This window comes from Antechinus flavipes, chromosome 1 (assembly GCF_016432865.1).
Source record: "Antechinus flavipes isolate AdamAnt ecotype Samford, QLD, Australia chromosome 1, AdamAnt_v2, whole genome shotgun sequence".
NCBI classification, from domain to species: domain Eukaryota; kingdom Metazoa; phylum Chordata; class Mammalia; order Dasyuromorphia; family Dasyuridae; genus Antechinus; species Antechinus flavipes.
This window is the reverse complement of record NC_067398.1, coordinates 225,209,531-225,227,877: the sequence shown is the minus strand read 5'-3', so window position 1 is coordinate 225,227,877 and position 18,347 is coordinate 225,209,531. Positions and strand designations below refer to the sequence as shown.

Here is an 18,347-nt window from a genome sequence, read left to right as displayed (position 1 = left end):
AGGAGATAAAAGTTTCTGTGGTTTCTGTTGAGGCTCCACAAACCCAGCTAAACCCAGATGTCCCCACTGGGTGTTTCTATAAAGTTAGCCTGGAGGTGTTTGCACTTTACACTGGTTAATCCCCAGTCTGGGGTCTTTTTTTCAGTCTTCTGTTTTGTCCCAGAAGGACCCTTGTTCTGTCCAAGTCTTCTTGATTTTTCTCCAGTCTGTTCACCTTGAGGCACAAATTTGTTCTGTTTGTGGTGGAAATCTGGGGAGCTTGAAATTTACTGACCTATTGCCTTATTTCCTCATTCTCAATCTCTACATCTGTAAAATGGTCAGGTTTGTTTGTTTGTTTAGGCCTAAAAGAGAGAGCATATTCAAAGCAAACTTTAAAGAGTTATATTCTTTTTCTTCTTCTTATTATTATCATCAACAGTAGTAGTCATAATCTTAGTGGCAGTCATTGTAGTTGTAGTATGTCTATTATTGGCGTACTCTCTGATGATCTATGTTAATTAGCCAGAAATCTGAAAGCTAAAGATGTGCATTTAGTATTATATCAGTTGTGTGTTGAAATCAGATAGTAACTGCCAAGCTAATATGAAGTCCTAAAATCTAAGCAGGAGACCATTTCCTTGCATAAAATTGCTGGCAGTCTCCATAGCATCCGTTAAGTAAACTCTAGATTAAAATTTCTAAGGCTTCTATCTAATTCAGTGACTTCAAAGGTAATTTTTATTCCATTTTATTTTTGTTTTCCAAAAATATTTGCCTATGACTTTATGACATCTGTCTTGGTTAGTCCCCCTAAATCTTTTCTATATGGAGGTTGTGATAACAAAAATTCCTTCTTATTTATTTTTTTTAATTTTAAGCTTAGTTAAAATATTTTTTAAAAATAGATCAGAGAAAAAGGAAAGAAAATGACCGATATGGAAAGGGGGAAAAAAAAACTTTAAAAAACCCATAGAAGTACTATAATCAACATCAGATTTACATTAGTGGAAAACAGGATTATACACAATTTAGGCCAAATGGAAATAAAATCTTAAAAAATAATTGAATTCTCTAAAGAATGAGGAAACATGCAAATCCAAATAATGGACTTGGAAGATAGATCATAAAATGCCACCCTAAAGATTAAAAAAAATCTCAGAGAACTTGGAAAGACAAAAGAATCTAGACACAACATTTCTGGAAAGTATCAAATTTCTCTAAATTGGAGAAAACAACCAATGAAGTACAATTAGTCCATAGACCCTTTATAAGAAAGAACCCATGACTTAAATTGAAACATTGGACTAAGGGGTTGAAAACATTAAATGCATAGAAACAAAAAGGCTTTTCCTTAACATGATCAACAGTATTTATCTAAAACAAAGAGCAAGAATTATTTGTGATAGGAGTTAAACCTTTGGAACTATCTTTAAAAACAAACCTAAACACACAATAATTATATTGTGAAACACCATTGATAAATCAGGACAAAATTCTAAAAGCTACCAAGGAACAATAGATAGGATCATAGTGGACTTTTCTTTTTTGAAAAATACCCATAATCACTACTGATACTGTGTTTGAAAATCTGACTATAGCAATTAGAAGAAAAAAGGAAATTGAGGAAATATTGACAAAGAAAAAAAAAGTTGCTTTTTTGTGATGAGAGGGAAATTAGAGAAACCTAGAGAATCAGTTATAAATTAAGGAAAACAAAAATTCTTAGCACAGTTTCAGGATATAAAATAAATCTACACAAATCATCAACATAGCTGTATTTTAAAGACTGCTACTTAAATTAACTGCATAATGTGGCACAATAGATAAAGCATCGACTTAGAGTCTGGAAGACCTGAGTTCGAATCCCAGCCTTAGACATTTACTAGTTGTGTGATTGTAGGCAAGTCACTTAACGTTTGTTTAACTTAGTTTACTCAGTTGGTAAAAGGGGGTAATAATAACACCTATCTCACAGGGTTGTTGTGAGGATCAAATAAGATAATAATTGTAAAAAGAACTTAGTACAGTGCCTAACACATAGTAAGCATTGTATAAATGTTTTCTTGCTCCTCTTTTGCTTTCTTTTGTTCAGATGGGCCTGACACCTTCTAGAATCTCTGGTTACAGATTTGGACCCTCACCCACTTTCTAGTCCAATTAGGAAACTTCTTTACCTGAGTCTGATATCAGTAAATAATATGAGGAATATTCCCCCTACATCTGGATCTGATTAAGAATATTCCCTCCCATATATAGCAAGGAATACCTCCACATAGAGCAGGTATGCAGTGCCAGAACTCAAACTATCCTTCAAAATAGTATTATTCATCAAAAGAATTTTTGTGCTAGTAAAAACAACTCTACTAACAGTGCATAAGAATTTCATTTTCCTCATAGGTTCTCCAAAATTTATCATTGTCCTTTTCTGTCATAGTAGGTAAGCTGATAGATGTGAAATGTGGTACTTTAGAGTTATTTTAATTTGCATTCTCTAGTCAATAAAGATTTAGAATTTTTTTTCATATGACCATTGATAGCTTTAATTTCTTCATCTGAAAACTGCCTCCTTTGATCATTTATCAATTGAAGAATTACTTGTATTCTTATAAATTTGATTCAGTTCTCTATATATAGTTGAGAAATGAGGCCTTTATCAAAAACACTCACTGTAAAAGCTTTGTTTTCCTTCTAATGTTGGATGCATTGGTTTTGTTTGTGCAAACCCTTTTTAATTTAATGAATTAAAATTATCCATTTTATATTTCATAATGCTCCCTATCTCTTGGTTGGTCATCAGTTCTTCCCTTCTCCATAGATCTGACAATAAGCTATTCCTTGCTCTCCTAATTTGCTTATGACACCACCCTTTATGTCTAAATCATGTACCCGTTTTGACCTTATCTTGGTACATAGTGTGAAATGTTGGTCTGTGCCTAGTTTCTTCCATACTGTTTTCTGTTTTCCTTGTATTTCCTTATTAACTAGTGAATTTTTACCCTAGAAACTAGTTTTGGGGTTTATCAGGCAATAGATTACTACTATAGTTATTTACTTTTGTGTCTTGTGTACCCAACCTATTCCACAAATCAGTCATTCTGTTTCTTAGCCAATATCAAGTAGTTTTGATGATTGTCACTTTATAAATAGAATTTTAAATCTGATATGAGTAGGCCATTTTCCTTTGTATTTTTTCTTCATTAATTCCCTTGATATTCTTGACCTTTTCCAGATGAATTTTATTTTTTTCTTTAAAAATTTTTAAAACAATATTTTATTTTTCTAAACACACACAAAGATAGTTTTCACCATTCACTTTTTTTCATTTTTTTAAATTAATATTTTATTTTATTTTATAATAACTTTATATTGACAGAATCCATGCCAGGGTAATTTTTTTTTTACAACATTATCCCTTGCACTCGCTTCTATTCCGATTTTTCCCCTCCCTCCACCCCCTCCCCTAGATGGCAAGCAGTCCTATATATGTTAAATATGTTGCAGTATATCCTAGATACAATATATGTGTGCAGAACTGAGCAGTTCTTTTGTTGCACAGGGAGAATTGGATTCAGAAGGTAAAAAACAACTTGGAAAGAAAAACAAAAATGCAAATAGTTCACATTCGTTTCCCAGTGTTCTTTCTTTGGATGTAGCTGCTTCTGTCCATCATTTATCAATTGAAATTGAGTCTTTGTCAAAGAAATTCACTTCCATCAGAATACATCCTCATACAATATCGTTGTCGAAGTGTATAATGATCTCCTGGTTCTGCTCATCTCACTTAGCATCAGTTCATGTAAGTCTCTCCAAGTCTCTCTGTATTTATCCTGCTGGTCATTCCTTACAGAACAATAATATTCCATAACATTCATATACCACAATTTACCCAACCATTCTCCAATTGATGGGCATCCATTCAATTTCCAGTTTCTAGCCACTACAAACAGGGCTGCCACAAACATTTTAGCACATACATGTCCCTTTCCCTTCTTTAGTATTTCTTTGGGATATAAGCCCAATAGAAACACTGCTGGATCAAAGGGTATGCACAATTTGATAATTTTTTGGGCATAATTCCAGATTGCTCTCCAGAATGGTTGGATTCGTTCACAGTTCCACCAACAATGCATCACTATCCCAGTTTTCTCGCATCCCCTCCAACATTCATCATTATTTTTTCCTGTCATCTTAGCCAATCTGACAGGTGTGTAGTGGTATCTCAGAGTCGTCTTAATTTGCATTTCTCTGATCAATAATGCTTTGGAACACTCTTTCATATGAGTGGTAATAGTTTCAATTTCATCATCTGAAAATTGTCTATTCATATCCTTTGACCATTTATCAATTAGAGAATGGCTTGATTTCTTATAAATTTGAGTCAGTTCTCTATATATTTTGGAAATGAGGCCTTTATCAGAACCTTTAGCTGTGAAGATGTTTTCCCAGTTTGTTGCTTCCCTTCTAATCTTGTTTGCATTAGTTTTGTTTGTACAAAGGCTTTTTAATTTGATCAAAATTTTCTATTTTGTGATCAGTAATGGTCTCTAGTTCATCTTGGTCACAAATTTCTTTCTCCTCCACAAGTCTGAGAGTTAAACTATCCTGTGTTCCTCCAATTTATTTATAATCTCGTTCTTTATGCCTAAGTCATGGACCCATTTCGATCTTATCTTGGTATATGGTGTTAAGTGTGGGTCCATGCCTAATTTCTGCCATACTAATTTCCAGTTATCCCAGCAGTTTTTATCGAATAATGAATTCTTATCCCAAAAGTTAGGATCTTTGGGTTTGTCAAACACTAGATAGCTATAGTTGACTATTCTGTCTTTTCACCATTCACTTTTACAAAATTTTGTATTCCAAATTTTTCTCCCCCTTCCTAAAAAAGCAAACAATCTGATATATATTAAATATGTGCAATTCTTCTAAACATATTTCCATATTCATCATGCTGGGCAAAAAAAAAATCAGGTCAAAAAAATAATGTATCAAATTGAATTCTGGAGTGGAAGAATTAACAAAAAGTTGGGTTGAGTCATTTTCCCAGCCCAAGACAACTTAGGAAATCTGCAAGAAAAGTCTGTGATACTTGGGTTTGGATCAGCTTGAAATTCAGCAACCATAGCATTAGCAATGGGCCTTGTAGTTGATTATAACAGTGCCAGCAGCAGTCTCAGGATATTTCAAATCAGAGAAAAATATAAATTTCCCCAATCAACAGAAGAAGAGAACTTCAAATGCTTAAATAACAGTTTCTTAAGAAATTAAATAAGCTATAAATGAATTTCCTAAGAAAAAATTCCCAGGATCAAATGGATTTAAAGGTGAATTCTGCCAAACATTTAAAGGACAATTAATTCCAATGCCTTATAAAGTAACTAAGAAAAGAGACAAAGGAGTAGTCCTAAAAAATTCCTTTTATGACACAAATATGGTTTTGATGCTTAAAACAGGGATAGCAACAACAAAAAGAAAACCATAACAATATATAACAAAGTCCAAACTCTATGACCAGGTAAAATTTATACTGAGAATGTAGGGCTTGTTCAATGTTAGGAAAATTTTCAGAATAATTCACTATTTCAATAACATAACCAAAAAAAAATCATATAATTATTTTAGTAGATGCAGAACAAACTTTTGACAAGATACAATGCTTATTCATATTAAAAACACTAAAAACCACAGGAATAAATGGAGTATTTCTTCAAATGACAAAGAGTATCTAATCTAAAACTATCAGTGTGCTACAAACCTTCTCAGTAAGATCAGGGGTAAAGTAAGATGTCCATTATCACCACTATTATTCAATTAGCTTTAGCTTTGTTAGCTCTAACAATTACACAAGAAAAAGAAATCAGATGAATTGGAATAGGCAAAATGAAAACACAATATCACTCTTTGCAGATGTCATGGGATACTTAGAGAAATCTTAGAGAAATCAATAAAAATAATTGAAATAATTAACAACTTTAGCAAAGTTGCAAATTATGAAATAAACATACATAAATTATGAGCATTTTTTATGCATTACCATCAAAATCCAGCAGCAAAAGATAGAAGAGAAATCCCATTTATAGTAATTGCATACAATATAAATTAAACCAACTGTGAGTTACTTATCAGATTTATTAACATGATGAAAAAGGAAGAAATTTGGAAAAATTGGGACACCAATGCATTGTTGGTGGAGTTGTAAACTGAGAAACAATTTGGAACTATCCCCAAATGGTATCAACCTGTGCATACCTTTTGATCCAATAATACCACTACTAGGTCTGTATCCCAAAGGTATCAAAGAAAAATAAAAAGGATCTCTATATACAAAAATATTTATAGCATCTCTTTTTGAGTAACAAAGAATTGGAAATTAAGAGGATATCTATCAATTGGGAAATGTCTGATCATTTTTTTTGATCAAAATAATATTCCGAGACAGATCCAAAGGACTCATGATGAAAAATGCTATCCACTTCCACAAAGAAAACTGATGATGTCTGAATGTAGATGGGAAAATAATTTTTTCACTTTTTCCCCAAATTACTAATACAGAACTATGTTTTGCATGATTTTACATGTTTAATTACTATCGCATTTCTTCCCTTCTTGATTGGAGAGGGGAAGGACAAAGGGGAAAATTTTTGAGAATTAAAAAAAAATAAATAAACATTTATTTAAAATAAAAACAGAAGAAGGCACTGAATTAAGATTTATTATGCTTTCAGGAAATTCAACACACAACCCAAAAGAGAGTGACTCAAAAATATCTACAAAAAAATCCTCCAAGAAAAACACATTTTTGCCACAAACTTAATTAGAATTCCTAAAGAGATAAAGCAAAAGTTTGAAAGAGAATTAAATAAATGTCCATTGTTGTTGTTGTTGTTTTACATCAAATGAGAGAACTTAAGCAAAAATTGGAAAAGAAATGAGAGGTGTGGAAAAACTGGAAACCAAATTAATAGTTTGGTACAAAGGATATAAAACTTTGCCCAAACAACAAACTCCCTGGAAATTAAAACGAACCAAATAAAAACCAATGACTTTATGAGACAATAGGAAATAACAAAAGAAAGTCAAAAAGCTTTATAAAGTAGAAGATAAGGTAAGGTATCTCATAGCAGAAAACAAACAAACAACTTACCAGGAAAACAGATTAAAGAGAAAAAAAAAAATAGATGACTGAACTATTTGAATGTCACTACCAACAAAAGAGCCTAAATATCTTATATCAATATCTATCCAAATCTCTTAGAACTTGAGGGCAAAATAGAAATAGAATCTACTGTCATTTTGTGACAGAAACCTCACTATGAAAACTTTCAGAAATATAGCCAAATTCCAGAACTTACAGGTTAAAGAAAAAATATTGGAAGCAGCTAGAAGGAAAACAGTTAAATACTGAGGAACCACAGTCATGATTAGATGGGATTTATCAGCCACCACTGTAAATTAACAAAGAACTTGGAAGTTTATTTCAGATGGTCCTATAGCCAAGAGTGATTTACCCTGTAAAACTGATTATACTAATACTCAAGGTATATTAGTAATACTGAGGACTTCTAAGCATTCTTAATGAAAACAACAGAGCTGTGTAGAAATTTTGAAGTTCAGATAGAGAAATTAAGGGAAACATAAAAAGAGGAATGAATGAATAATAAAGAATAAATGAACAATACAGAAACTAAGCAAAGATAAACTGTTCACATTCAGATATAGGGAGATGATACATTTATTCCATTTCAACTCTGTCATCGGGAGTCGTAGAAGGAATTTAATTAGACAGAAAGCCTGAAGTGGATACACACACGCACACACACAATTTCTTTGAAGAAATAAATTTTATTCATTGGGGAAACAGCAAGGAAAGGGGATTGGTACCAAGCAAAGCAAACTAAGGTTATATAAAAATATTTTTAGCTCTTTTGAAGAGGCAAAGAATGCAAATCCAAGAAGGTATCCATAAATCAGGGAATGCATAAACAAGTTATGGTATATTAATGTAATGATACTGTTATTGCAACAAATGGCAAAGAAGATGGTCTCCATGAAAACTGGAAAGAGTAAAATGAACAAAATCAGAACAGTTTATACAGTGACAACAGTATGGTAAAGTCAAACAGCTGTGAAAAAAAATAGGAACTCAGCATAATGATCAGCCACAATAACAGAGGATTAATGATGAAACATGCTACTCTTCTTATAGAAAAGTGAAGTACTCAGAGTACAGAATGTGACCATTTTAAAGCTTTTTATTTTCAAAACATGATCAATATGGAAATCTGTTTTGATTGACCATATATGTTTGCATGGATTTTATTTTTTTGTTAGTTCTCAATTCAGATGGGGAGTCTCAGATTGTGAGTGAAGAAGACAGATTTTTATTGATAGAAAAAAGCATATATATAATTTTATATAATTTTAAAAACAAATTTATAGGAATGAGGGAGAAATTACCCTCATATCTCTGAATGGGGAAGATTTCATGAACAAAAAATGGATAGAGAGGATCAGAGAAACAATGGACAATTTTAGTAACAAAATTTAAAAGTTTTTGCACAGATTATTGGTGGTAAAGTTATGAAGGAAACAATTAACTTGGGGGTAGGGGAAATCCTTGTAGCATTTTTCTTTTATAAAGATCTCATTTCATAGGAACTAATTCAAATTGGTAAGATTATGAATCATTCTAGAACTGATAAATGATAAATACAAACATGTAGATCCTAGAAAAGAAATCCAAGCCAGCTATAGCCATATAAATAAAATGCTCTGAATCACTAATTCTTAGAAAAAAATATAAATTTAGGCAGCTATGAGATTATATATCTTAAGTTGGCAAAGTTGATGAATATGGGAATTACAACTATGTGGATCTGTACAAAAACAGGAACACTGTTCGGCTATTCTGAAAATTATTTTGGAGCTATACGCAAAATGTTATTAAATTGTGTATGGACTTTTTGTCCAGTATACCATATTACTAGGTTCACACTCAAGAAATCAAAGAAAGAGGAAAAAATCTTATATACATACATACATGTGTGTGTGTGTGTGTGTGTGTGTGTGTGTGTATGAAAGAGGAAAACTTAAATTGTTGTTAATTAAATACAATAAAATTTAATTTAAAAAGAAAACAGAAACAGAGAGGAAAATTAAATTACCTAAATAAAAAATGATTGATGAACTAACAACAAGCAGGGAAGAAATAAAAATAATCATTAAAAACTACTGTACACATTTCTATATCAGTCAACCTAAGAATCCAAAAAAAAAGTAATAAATGTTTATTAAAATCTAAAATACCCAAATTAACAAGTTAAGAAACAGAGATCTAAACCCATCCAATCTTAGAAAGAGAAATTGAGAAATTCACAAATGAATTGACAAAGAAAAAAAAGCCCATGAGCTTAATGGATTTATAAGTTGTTTCTAAATATTTAAAAAGCAGTGGATATCTGTGCTGAATTAGAAATAGAGATAAAAATATAGTCTATCAAACTTCTTTTGTGAACATAATCCTGATTGTCAAACAAGGAAGAGTGAAAACATCAAAAGAGAACTAAAGTTCAATATAACTAATGAATTATAGATGTAAAAAAATTAAGAAGCATATATAACAGTCATATATAATACATTATATAGATATATAACAATATATACAAATTATTCATTATGAGCTTGTTGACTTTATACTAGGAATGCAATGATCCTTTGAAACTAGAAATGTTATTGGCATAATTAATCTCTATAGTAACAAACCTCACAAAATTCAGATGCAGAAAAAAGCCTTTGGAAAAATGGACCTCTCATTTGTTAAAAAAAAAAAATTTAAAAAAGCATAATAATCAAAGGAGCATTCCTTAATATAATCAATATCTAAAACCAAGAACTAGTATTATTTGTGATGGCAAAACATTGGAAGTTATTCTAATAAAATCAGTGTGAAAAAAGGATGAGTACCCATTGTCTCCACTATCATTAGACATCATCAGAATTCTAGCTATAAGTAGCCAAAGAAGGAAATTTGATTAGTAAGTTCAGATAAAGAGGAGGCAAATTATCTCTATTTGTAGATATTATAGTATTTTACTTAGAGAATTCTAGAAAAATGATTCAAAAATGAGATAGTAGATTCAGTATATTTTTATTCAGGATAGGAAATCTACAAAAATCATAACTTCACTACCACAAAAAGCAAATAGATGAAGGATAACAATTTTCCTGATTATGATTTACTGTTGGATGAACAGCCTGTTTTATGGAGGTCCTTCTTCACTACTTCTCTCTTGGACAGGCCCTGCAACCAAGCAGTGATCTGTGCTCAGAATTTAAGAAGATTAAGAAAGCAGGAGCTTTGGGATTATGTTTGGGAAATTATAGTGTTTGTTTGTTTGTTTTTTAAGGATCCTGAGCTTTTCCCTGAAACAAAAGCCTTCTCTTTTAACACCAGCATTCTTTTTATGATTTCTGGCTCTGAGCCATAGAATATACCATAGTCTCCAAAAAATTAAAAGTTGCTTGTCACCAAGTGGGTAATGGAGAAGCTCGTGGTTATCATGAGCAGGTGGTCACATACTAGAAATGAACTGTGTAGAAGAAATGGTAAAAAGATGTCATGAAGTCATTTTCTATAACCAGAAAATAAAGACGTGCTAGTTATAAAACAATACTGATGGACAATTCATATATTCCATTAGTATGTATATGATTGAAAGACGACTACAAGAGAGAAAAGAGGAACTTCTTCATAAGAAGAGGAGCAAAGGGAATTAAAGGAAAATACTTTGTTTTATTAGTTATATCTCTGGAAAACTTTTTTTTTTTTAAATAACTAACAAGCCCGACTTAAAGAAACAAGTTCAAATATATCCTAACAATAAGATCCACATCAAACCACTGATTCTCTAACAGTACTCAAATACATGTTAATGTTCTAAAGAGGCTCCTTCTGAAAGAATTTTAAAAATTTGAAAAAATATAAAAAAATATTTTTTTTGAAAATAACTGATTTTGAGGAAAGAGGTAAAGCTTCATACTTTTCTTCATAAATTGAAACAGAACAAAATCAATGGTAGAATGCTCTCTTCCCTCTCCCTTAAAAAAAATCAGCTAAGGGAAAAATGTTTTCAATTTTCTGTTTTCCTTTCTCCAGAGCTCTCCACTGAAGTAGAATAACAGGTTGTTCGTGTTAGCTGACACCTCACTAGGACTAGTCAGCCTCCTCCCACCCTTACTCCATGAATAATATAAATATTTCACGAGTATCTGATGTAATTGTTGTTCTGACAAGCTCTTCCTAATTTAAAATGGCTTTTAATGCTACAGAGCCATTTTGATGGCAGCAAGCCATGGGCCTGCCCTTGAGCTCTCTTTTTCATCTCTTTTCCATACCCCTTTTTCTCCCTACCTCTCAGCCCCTTTTTATTTTCCCACCACACACAGAACTGGTATAAATTCCCTAAGGAGTTTCATGTGTGAATGAGTCTCCTTGGGGTATGTGAGATGAGCCATCATGAGAAGATTTTTTCCTTTATGTGTTGGAAGGAATTATTTGGTCTGGAAATAATGAAGTTATAAGCATTAAAGAATTGCAGGCTGGTGCCCACACACCCTACTACATACATTCCATTAGCATTTTAGCAATGTGGCTGAGATACAGGGCTGTGCATGTAGAAGTAAACACAGCTGCATATATGTATTTCAGTGATTATACATTCAGATAACTTCCTGATGTGTTTAAAAATATACATAGATTATGGGGTTGGAAGTGAGAAGAAAAAAAAGTCTTCTTTGGGTGGTGGTTTAAAGGTATGATCAGGCCTGTCTTCATTTAGGGATCTACAAAATTCCAATATTTTGCTCTTATGACAACTAATATTTGAGCTTGATTCATTTTGTTTAGGCTTGATCCTTACTAAAATATAAATTTCCCCTGGAAAATTAATCCTATCAGTCATTTACATCTCAGTGTGAATTGGGTGATTTTCTGACTGAATTCAAACTTCGAATACTTTTTTCTTATATTTTTTATAATTCTTGCCTGATCTCCTTCCTCCTCTGACCTCACTCAGTTTAACAATGTACTCCAAATCCCAACAGCTTAGTCCAGAGGCTTCAAACATGCCTGCCTACCCTAACTCTCGCCATCTTTAAAAGACCTTCACTAGACCCAACTATCCCCATAACATATCATTCTATATCTCTCCCCTTTCTCTCAAATTCCTTGAAAAAGCTATCTATTCTTGACTTCTTCTCTCGTTTTTTATATCCTCTGCAATCTGGATTTTAACCTCATCACTCAACTGAAAGTGTCTTTTCCAAAGTTACCAGAGATCTCTTAACTGCCAATAGTGATAATCTTTTCTCAATTCTTATCCTTCCTGAATTCTTTACAGAATTTGACACTGGTGGTCACATTTCCCTCTTGTATATGCTCTCCTTTTTGGGTTTTTATGTATTAGGAACTTTTGGTTGTCCTCTTTGCTTTCTAGCTGCTCCTTTTCAGTTTCCTTTACTGAATTATCATCCAAGACATTTTTACTTTGGGTAAGAGTGCCTCAGGACCCTATTCTGACTCCTCCTCCCATCCCTTAGTACTCTTTCATTTGGTAGCCTTATTAGCTCATATGGGTTTAATTATCATCTCTATGTGATGACTCCCAAACCTCTCTCTCTAGTCTCTCTTAACCTCCAATCCCCCTGGATTTTAAAAAAATTAACAGTTTAAACTCAGCTCTCTGAAAACTGAACTCATTGCCTTTCTTCCCAAACCTACTCCTCTGAATTTTTCTATTTCTCTCAAGGGAAACACCTATATTTACTGTCTTGACTCCTCATTATCCCTCATCCCACACATCTACTCTGTGACTAGATCTTGACTTTTTTATTTCCTCATTTCTTTCATCTTCCTCCTTCTCTTTGGCTTTCTTCTGTCAGAAATCCTGATTCAGGTCCACTTCTCATCTATTATTCTTTTATAATAGTCTCTGAATCAGTTTCATTGTCTCAAATCTTTCCCCTCTCTAATCTCCTCACTCAGTTGTTATAGTGATTATCCTAAAGTCTAAATCTGGTCATATGGCTCCTCTACTCAATAAACTCTTATGGATTCTTATTGATGGTAGGGTCAACTATAAAATCCTCTCTTTGAAATTTAAGGATTTCTATCACCTGCCCACAATCTGCCTTTCAACCTTTATTGCACATTCCCTTTCAATGCCATATGATCCAGTCAAACTAGCCTTATTTTTCCTCATACATGTCTTGCCATATCCTAACTATATGTCTTTTTATTGGCTGTCCTTAAGCCTAAAGGGCCCTTCCTCCTCCCCTCTGCCTTTTAGAATCCTTGTTTTCCTTCAATTCTTAGTTTACGCTGTTTACTACATGAAGCCTTTTCTGATCTCTTAGAAGTTAATGTTAAATCAAGAAGCATTTATTAAGTGCTGGGTACTGTGCTTAGTGCTAGAAATGTAAATGTGAATAAAAAAGAAAGACAAAGACTGTACTTGGAACTTAGTATACAGATACAGAAACAAAATAGTACCTTATCTCAAAGAGCCTTCACTCCATTGGAGGAAATAATAAATACTTTGGAAATTCAAAGGTAAGACCATAAATTTTCTTTAATGTCAAAATTTTAATTCAGAATTAAAACATGAACAAATTGATGTCCAGGGTGGGATTTTTTAAAACAGTTCTAACTGGGATGTCATGTCAGGTTTCTTTGTAGTAAGCAGGGAATTCTAGTTCTTCAGATACAGACTGGATGGTCACTCAACTATGAATTCCAGTGACACAGTACTCTGTTTACTTTTTTCCTTACACCAATGGTATTAAGAAGATGTTCTCTCATTTGGGAAAGAACTAGATTAGAAGGTTAAGAGGATATCAGAATTCTATAAGAACATAAGTCTGGGGATTGTAGTTTATGTTGGGTTGGTCATTGCACATTACCACAAAGAAATTTCAAAGGAAACAGAAGTAGGACCACACTAGGCAAGAGAAATTATAAGCACATAAATGACTTTTTGGAAGAATCCTTGTATTCCTGCAGAAGAAAAAGAAAGCCAAAAGTAGGCTCAAGTAGCAGGAAAAAACAGGTTCAAATATGTTTATGAAGATTATGCTGCAAAGAGATGTTAACTTATAGCCATATCAAATCTTTATGCTCATGGTCTAGTTCCTGATTAGTGAGATTTGGACCAGAACGTGTAACGTGGGAATAGCTGAGAAGATTTTAGAGGCCACAAGAGCTGTCCATTTTCTTTTCCTTCCAGATCTACTTCTGGCTTACCCAACACTCCAAGTTCAGGCAGGGTTAGTGCTGGGTGGTGGTCATCAAGAGCAAATCTGGGAAAAGAGGAATTCTCTCTGCAATGATATTTCAAAAAAGAAAACTAATTTAGTGGAGAGAATCAGAAGACCTCAACTTAAGCTGCAGTGCTGCATTTTCTAATTAGCTAAGTTGGTTGAAATTTTCTCATTTACAAAAATGAAAACAATAATACTCTTGTACTTCTTGCCCCATATGGCAGTTGTGAAGATCAAATGAGAGAATGTATGTTTGGATTTGTAAATCATAAAATGAATACATAAATGTCAGGAATTATTTTGAGCAAACAATATTAAGGAACATTCACAGTAAGTAAAAAGTGAATTAAATAATATAGCCTATGTCCAGAAGGATACATTGTTATACTTATTTTATTTACTAGATATAAAAAATTGTTAAAATAACTCTTTTTTTCATAGCTTCTGGTAACCAAGTAATATAAATATTTCCATATGGTTTTCACAAAATTTAGCCTTGTCTTTTATTCTCCCTTACCAAGAGAATGTACTCCATAATCTTATAGGGCTTCTCTATTTCTGTCAACCATGACTAATCTTTCAAGAGGAGACTGATTATTCCTTCTTTTAACTCTGTAGATATATGCAAAATTCCATGTATGTACTGGTTTTTATTAAAATTAAAACAGAATGAATATATAATATCATGCTATCAGTTTCCTAAACTTGCATTGATTTTTGACAGTACGAATTTCCATTATAATCTATGTATATTCCTACCTCAGTTCTTGGCTCTTGTGCAAGGATTATCTACCCACAAGAGTTCCATTTGGGATAGTGGTTTCTGATGGAACTGTCCTTCTGCAAGCACAGGACTTGAGACCACCAGCTTATTTTTCCAAACATTTAATACTTTAGTGCTCTCTAGACACATTTTTTCCAGAATACTTTCCAGAGGGTTTTAAAGGATGTTTCTAAGCTCTTTAAAAAAATAATAATTGACGCATAGAGGTTGGAGGGGCCAGACTAATATATTAAAAGTTGGCAAACAACTATTTGAAACTTCATCCAAAGGGCATTTTCCCCTTCTAACCAAATATTAATGTGCCACACCTCCTTCCTTTTTCCTCTCTACCCTCACTAAAAATTGATCCAATCCTTTACATATTTAAGCAATTGGTACAATAAAAGATTACCACCTGACTTTCCAAGCACCATTGACATTTTCAGTCATGTGTTCCTTGAAATGTATAATACGCAAAGCTTTTTAATAATCCCTCCCCTACTTACCCCCCACCTCTCCACAAAGCTCAACTTCATTAATATAGTAGTAAAGGAAAGGATACCTCATTTCAAAGATTTTACCTTCACTTTCTTTCTCTTCCTCAGGCCATGTGTTTATACTATGGGATCCCCAATAAACAACAGAGCCCTTTTTCCATGCCAGGAGCCACCAGTTGCCATGTCAACATGGCAGGCTACAGTCCGAGCAGCTGCATCTTTTGTTGTTTTAATGAGTGGGGAAAATTCTGCCAAGCCAACACAGCTTCAGGAAGGTACAGTACATGTGTTCTTTGCTTATTTATGTATTGCAACTAATACTAGACTCAGAAACCCAAAAAGGAATGTTTTTCTAAACTTTAAATAGTTCTTTAGTTAAATTGGAAACCAATTCATTATTAAATAAATTGTCAGATAATGAAATGGGGGACCCCTTGTTACCAGTTAATATTTTATCTAAGTCATTAGTTGGTTCTGTGTCATGTGTTATGAAAAATAAGTTGGTTGTCTCTTGGTTTGATGTGGCAGCCTCATAGGGTACCACATTATAGGAACACCAATATAATACACTTATTTAACTGAGGTTGCCAGAGAAGCAAAGTAGTCTTTTTATATATATATAATATATATGTATATATATTTGAAGATGCAATTTTTGCTAAATAAGCTTTTTCCCATGCCTCAAGAAATGAAGAAATTAATGAATGAAAGAGTAGTTGTTAAATGAATACTGCAGGCACTATTCTTTTTTTTTCTTTAATTTTTTGATTATTATTATTATTATATCTTTTTATTTACAAGACATACACATGGGTAATTTTTCCAACATTGACCCTTGCAAAACCTTTTGTTCCAAATTTTCCCTTCCTTCCCCTCCCCCGCAGCTGACAGGTAGTCCAATACATATTAAATAGGTTAAAATACATTTTAAATCCAATATATGTATACATATTTACATAGTTATCTTGCTGCACAAGAAAAATCAGATCAAGAAGGAAGGAAAAAACTGAGAGAGAAAACAAAATGCAAATAAACAACAAGAGAGAGAGTGAGAATACTATGTTGTGTTCCACACTCTGTTCCCATGCTTCTTTCTCTGGGTGTAGATGCTGTCTTCATCACTGCACAAGTGGAACTGATTTAAATCCTCTCTTTGTTAAAGAGAGCAGCTGCATCTTTTGTGGTTTTAATTTCCCTCCTTTAAGATATTTTTGGGATATAAGTCCAGTAGTAATACTGCTGGATCAAAAAGTATGCATAGTTTCAAACTGCTCTCCAGAATGGTTGGATCCATTCACAATTCCACCAACAATGTATCAGTGTCCCAGTTTTCCCACATGTCCTCCAACATTCATCATTATCTTTTTCTATCATTTTAGCTAATCTGACAGGTGTGTAGTGGTATTTCAGAATTGTCTTAATTTGCATTTCTCTGATCAGTAGTGATTTGGAACACCTCTTCATATCACTACAAATAGTTTCAATTTCATCATCTTAAAATTGTCTGTTTATATCCTTTGACCATTCATCAACTGGAGAATAGTTTGAACTATTCTAAATTTGAGTCAATTCTCTATATTTTGGAAATGAGGCCTTTATCAGATCTTTTGGATATAAAAATGTTTTCTTAGTTTATTGCTTCACTTCTAATCTTGTCTGCTTAATATAATCAAAATTTTCTATTTTGTGATCAATAATGGTCTCTAGTTCTCCTTTGGTCACAAATTCCTTCCTCCTCCACAAATTTGAGAGGTAAACTATCCTATGTTCTTCTAATTTGTTTATAATATCATTCTTTATGTCTAGATCATGAACCCATTTCGACCTTATCTTGGTGTACAGTATTATATGTGGATCTATTAGGCACTATTGTTAATGCTGGGAATACTACTGCCTGTGAGGAACTTGTATTCTAATAGAGGAAGAGACTATCTATGTGGGAGTGATGGCCACAGAATTGAATATTTGGAGTATTTTCTTTTCCTCTGTCTCTGGAGACATCAAGTTTGTGAATGCACAGAATCAGGACTTTAGGCCATCTGGTCTAACCCTCTTAATTTAATATAGGGGATTGTGATTTGCTCAAGATCACAAAGAAAGTAAATGTCAAAGGTAAAGTTTGAATGTATTGACTCCCAAGTCTGCGGGGTTTTTTCTTTTTAAATTGTAATCAACAAATAAACTTTTCAATATACAAAGAAAAAGAATGAAAATTTCACAAGAAACATGAATTGAGGAATGATTGAACAAATTATGGTATACAAATTAAATGGACCATTCTTGTGCTATAAGAAATAATGAAAGAAATGAATTCAGGAACATCTGGGGAAATATGAACTGATTCAGAGGGGAATGACAAGAACCAGGAGAACAATTTACAAAATAATAACATGGTAAAGAAAAACAGCCTTGAAAGACAAGAACTTTAAATCTTTTGATCAGTGAAGTGACCAATCACAGTTTCTGAGTATTGGTGAGGAATTATGCTACCCCCCTCCTCTAGTTGTGGACTCAAGATGCAGAATAAGACATATATTTTCAGATAGGACAATATGTGCATTTGTTTTGTTTATGTATATACATTTAAATAAATTTTTGTGTTTCTCATATTTTCCAGTTTTGCTAAGGGTGAGAGACAAAGCTGTACTAGTGATAGAGTAGCCAAAAGGAAAAAATGAACAAAAATGAAAAGAAGGTTATTGAAGTACTTTTTAAAAAATGCACAGAAAAGAACAGGAAGAAGTCCAGAAGGAATCACAGACAAGTGGGACAGCTTTTAAACTTATTTT

At 32.8% G+C, this 18,347-nt stretch overlaps 1 protein-coding gene across 1 annotated transcript in view; it reads left to right on the top strand.

The window, feature by feature from the left end:
* The window catches only part of AOPEP (aminopeptidase O (putative)), a 448,257-nt gene that overhangs the window by 4,322 nt on the left and 425,588 nt on the right, over positions 1 to 18,347 (top strand). The window contains exon 2 of the mRNA XM_051996910.1: positions 15,667 to 15,833. Within this exon, the coding sequence (XP_051852870.1) occupies positions 15,667 to 15,833 (167 nt within the window). The remainder of the gene's footprint in view (positions 1 to 15,666; positions 15,834 to 18,347) is intronic.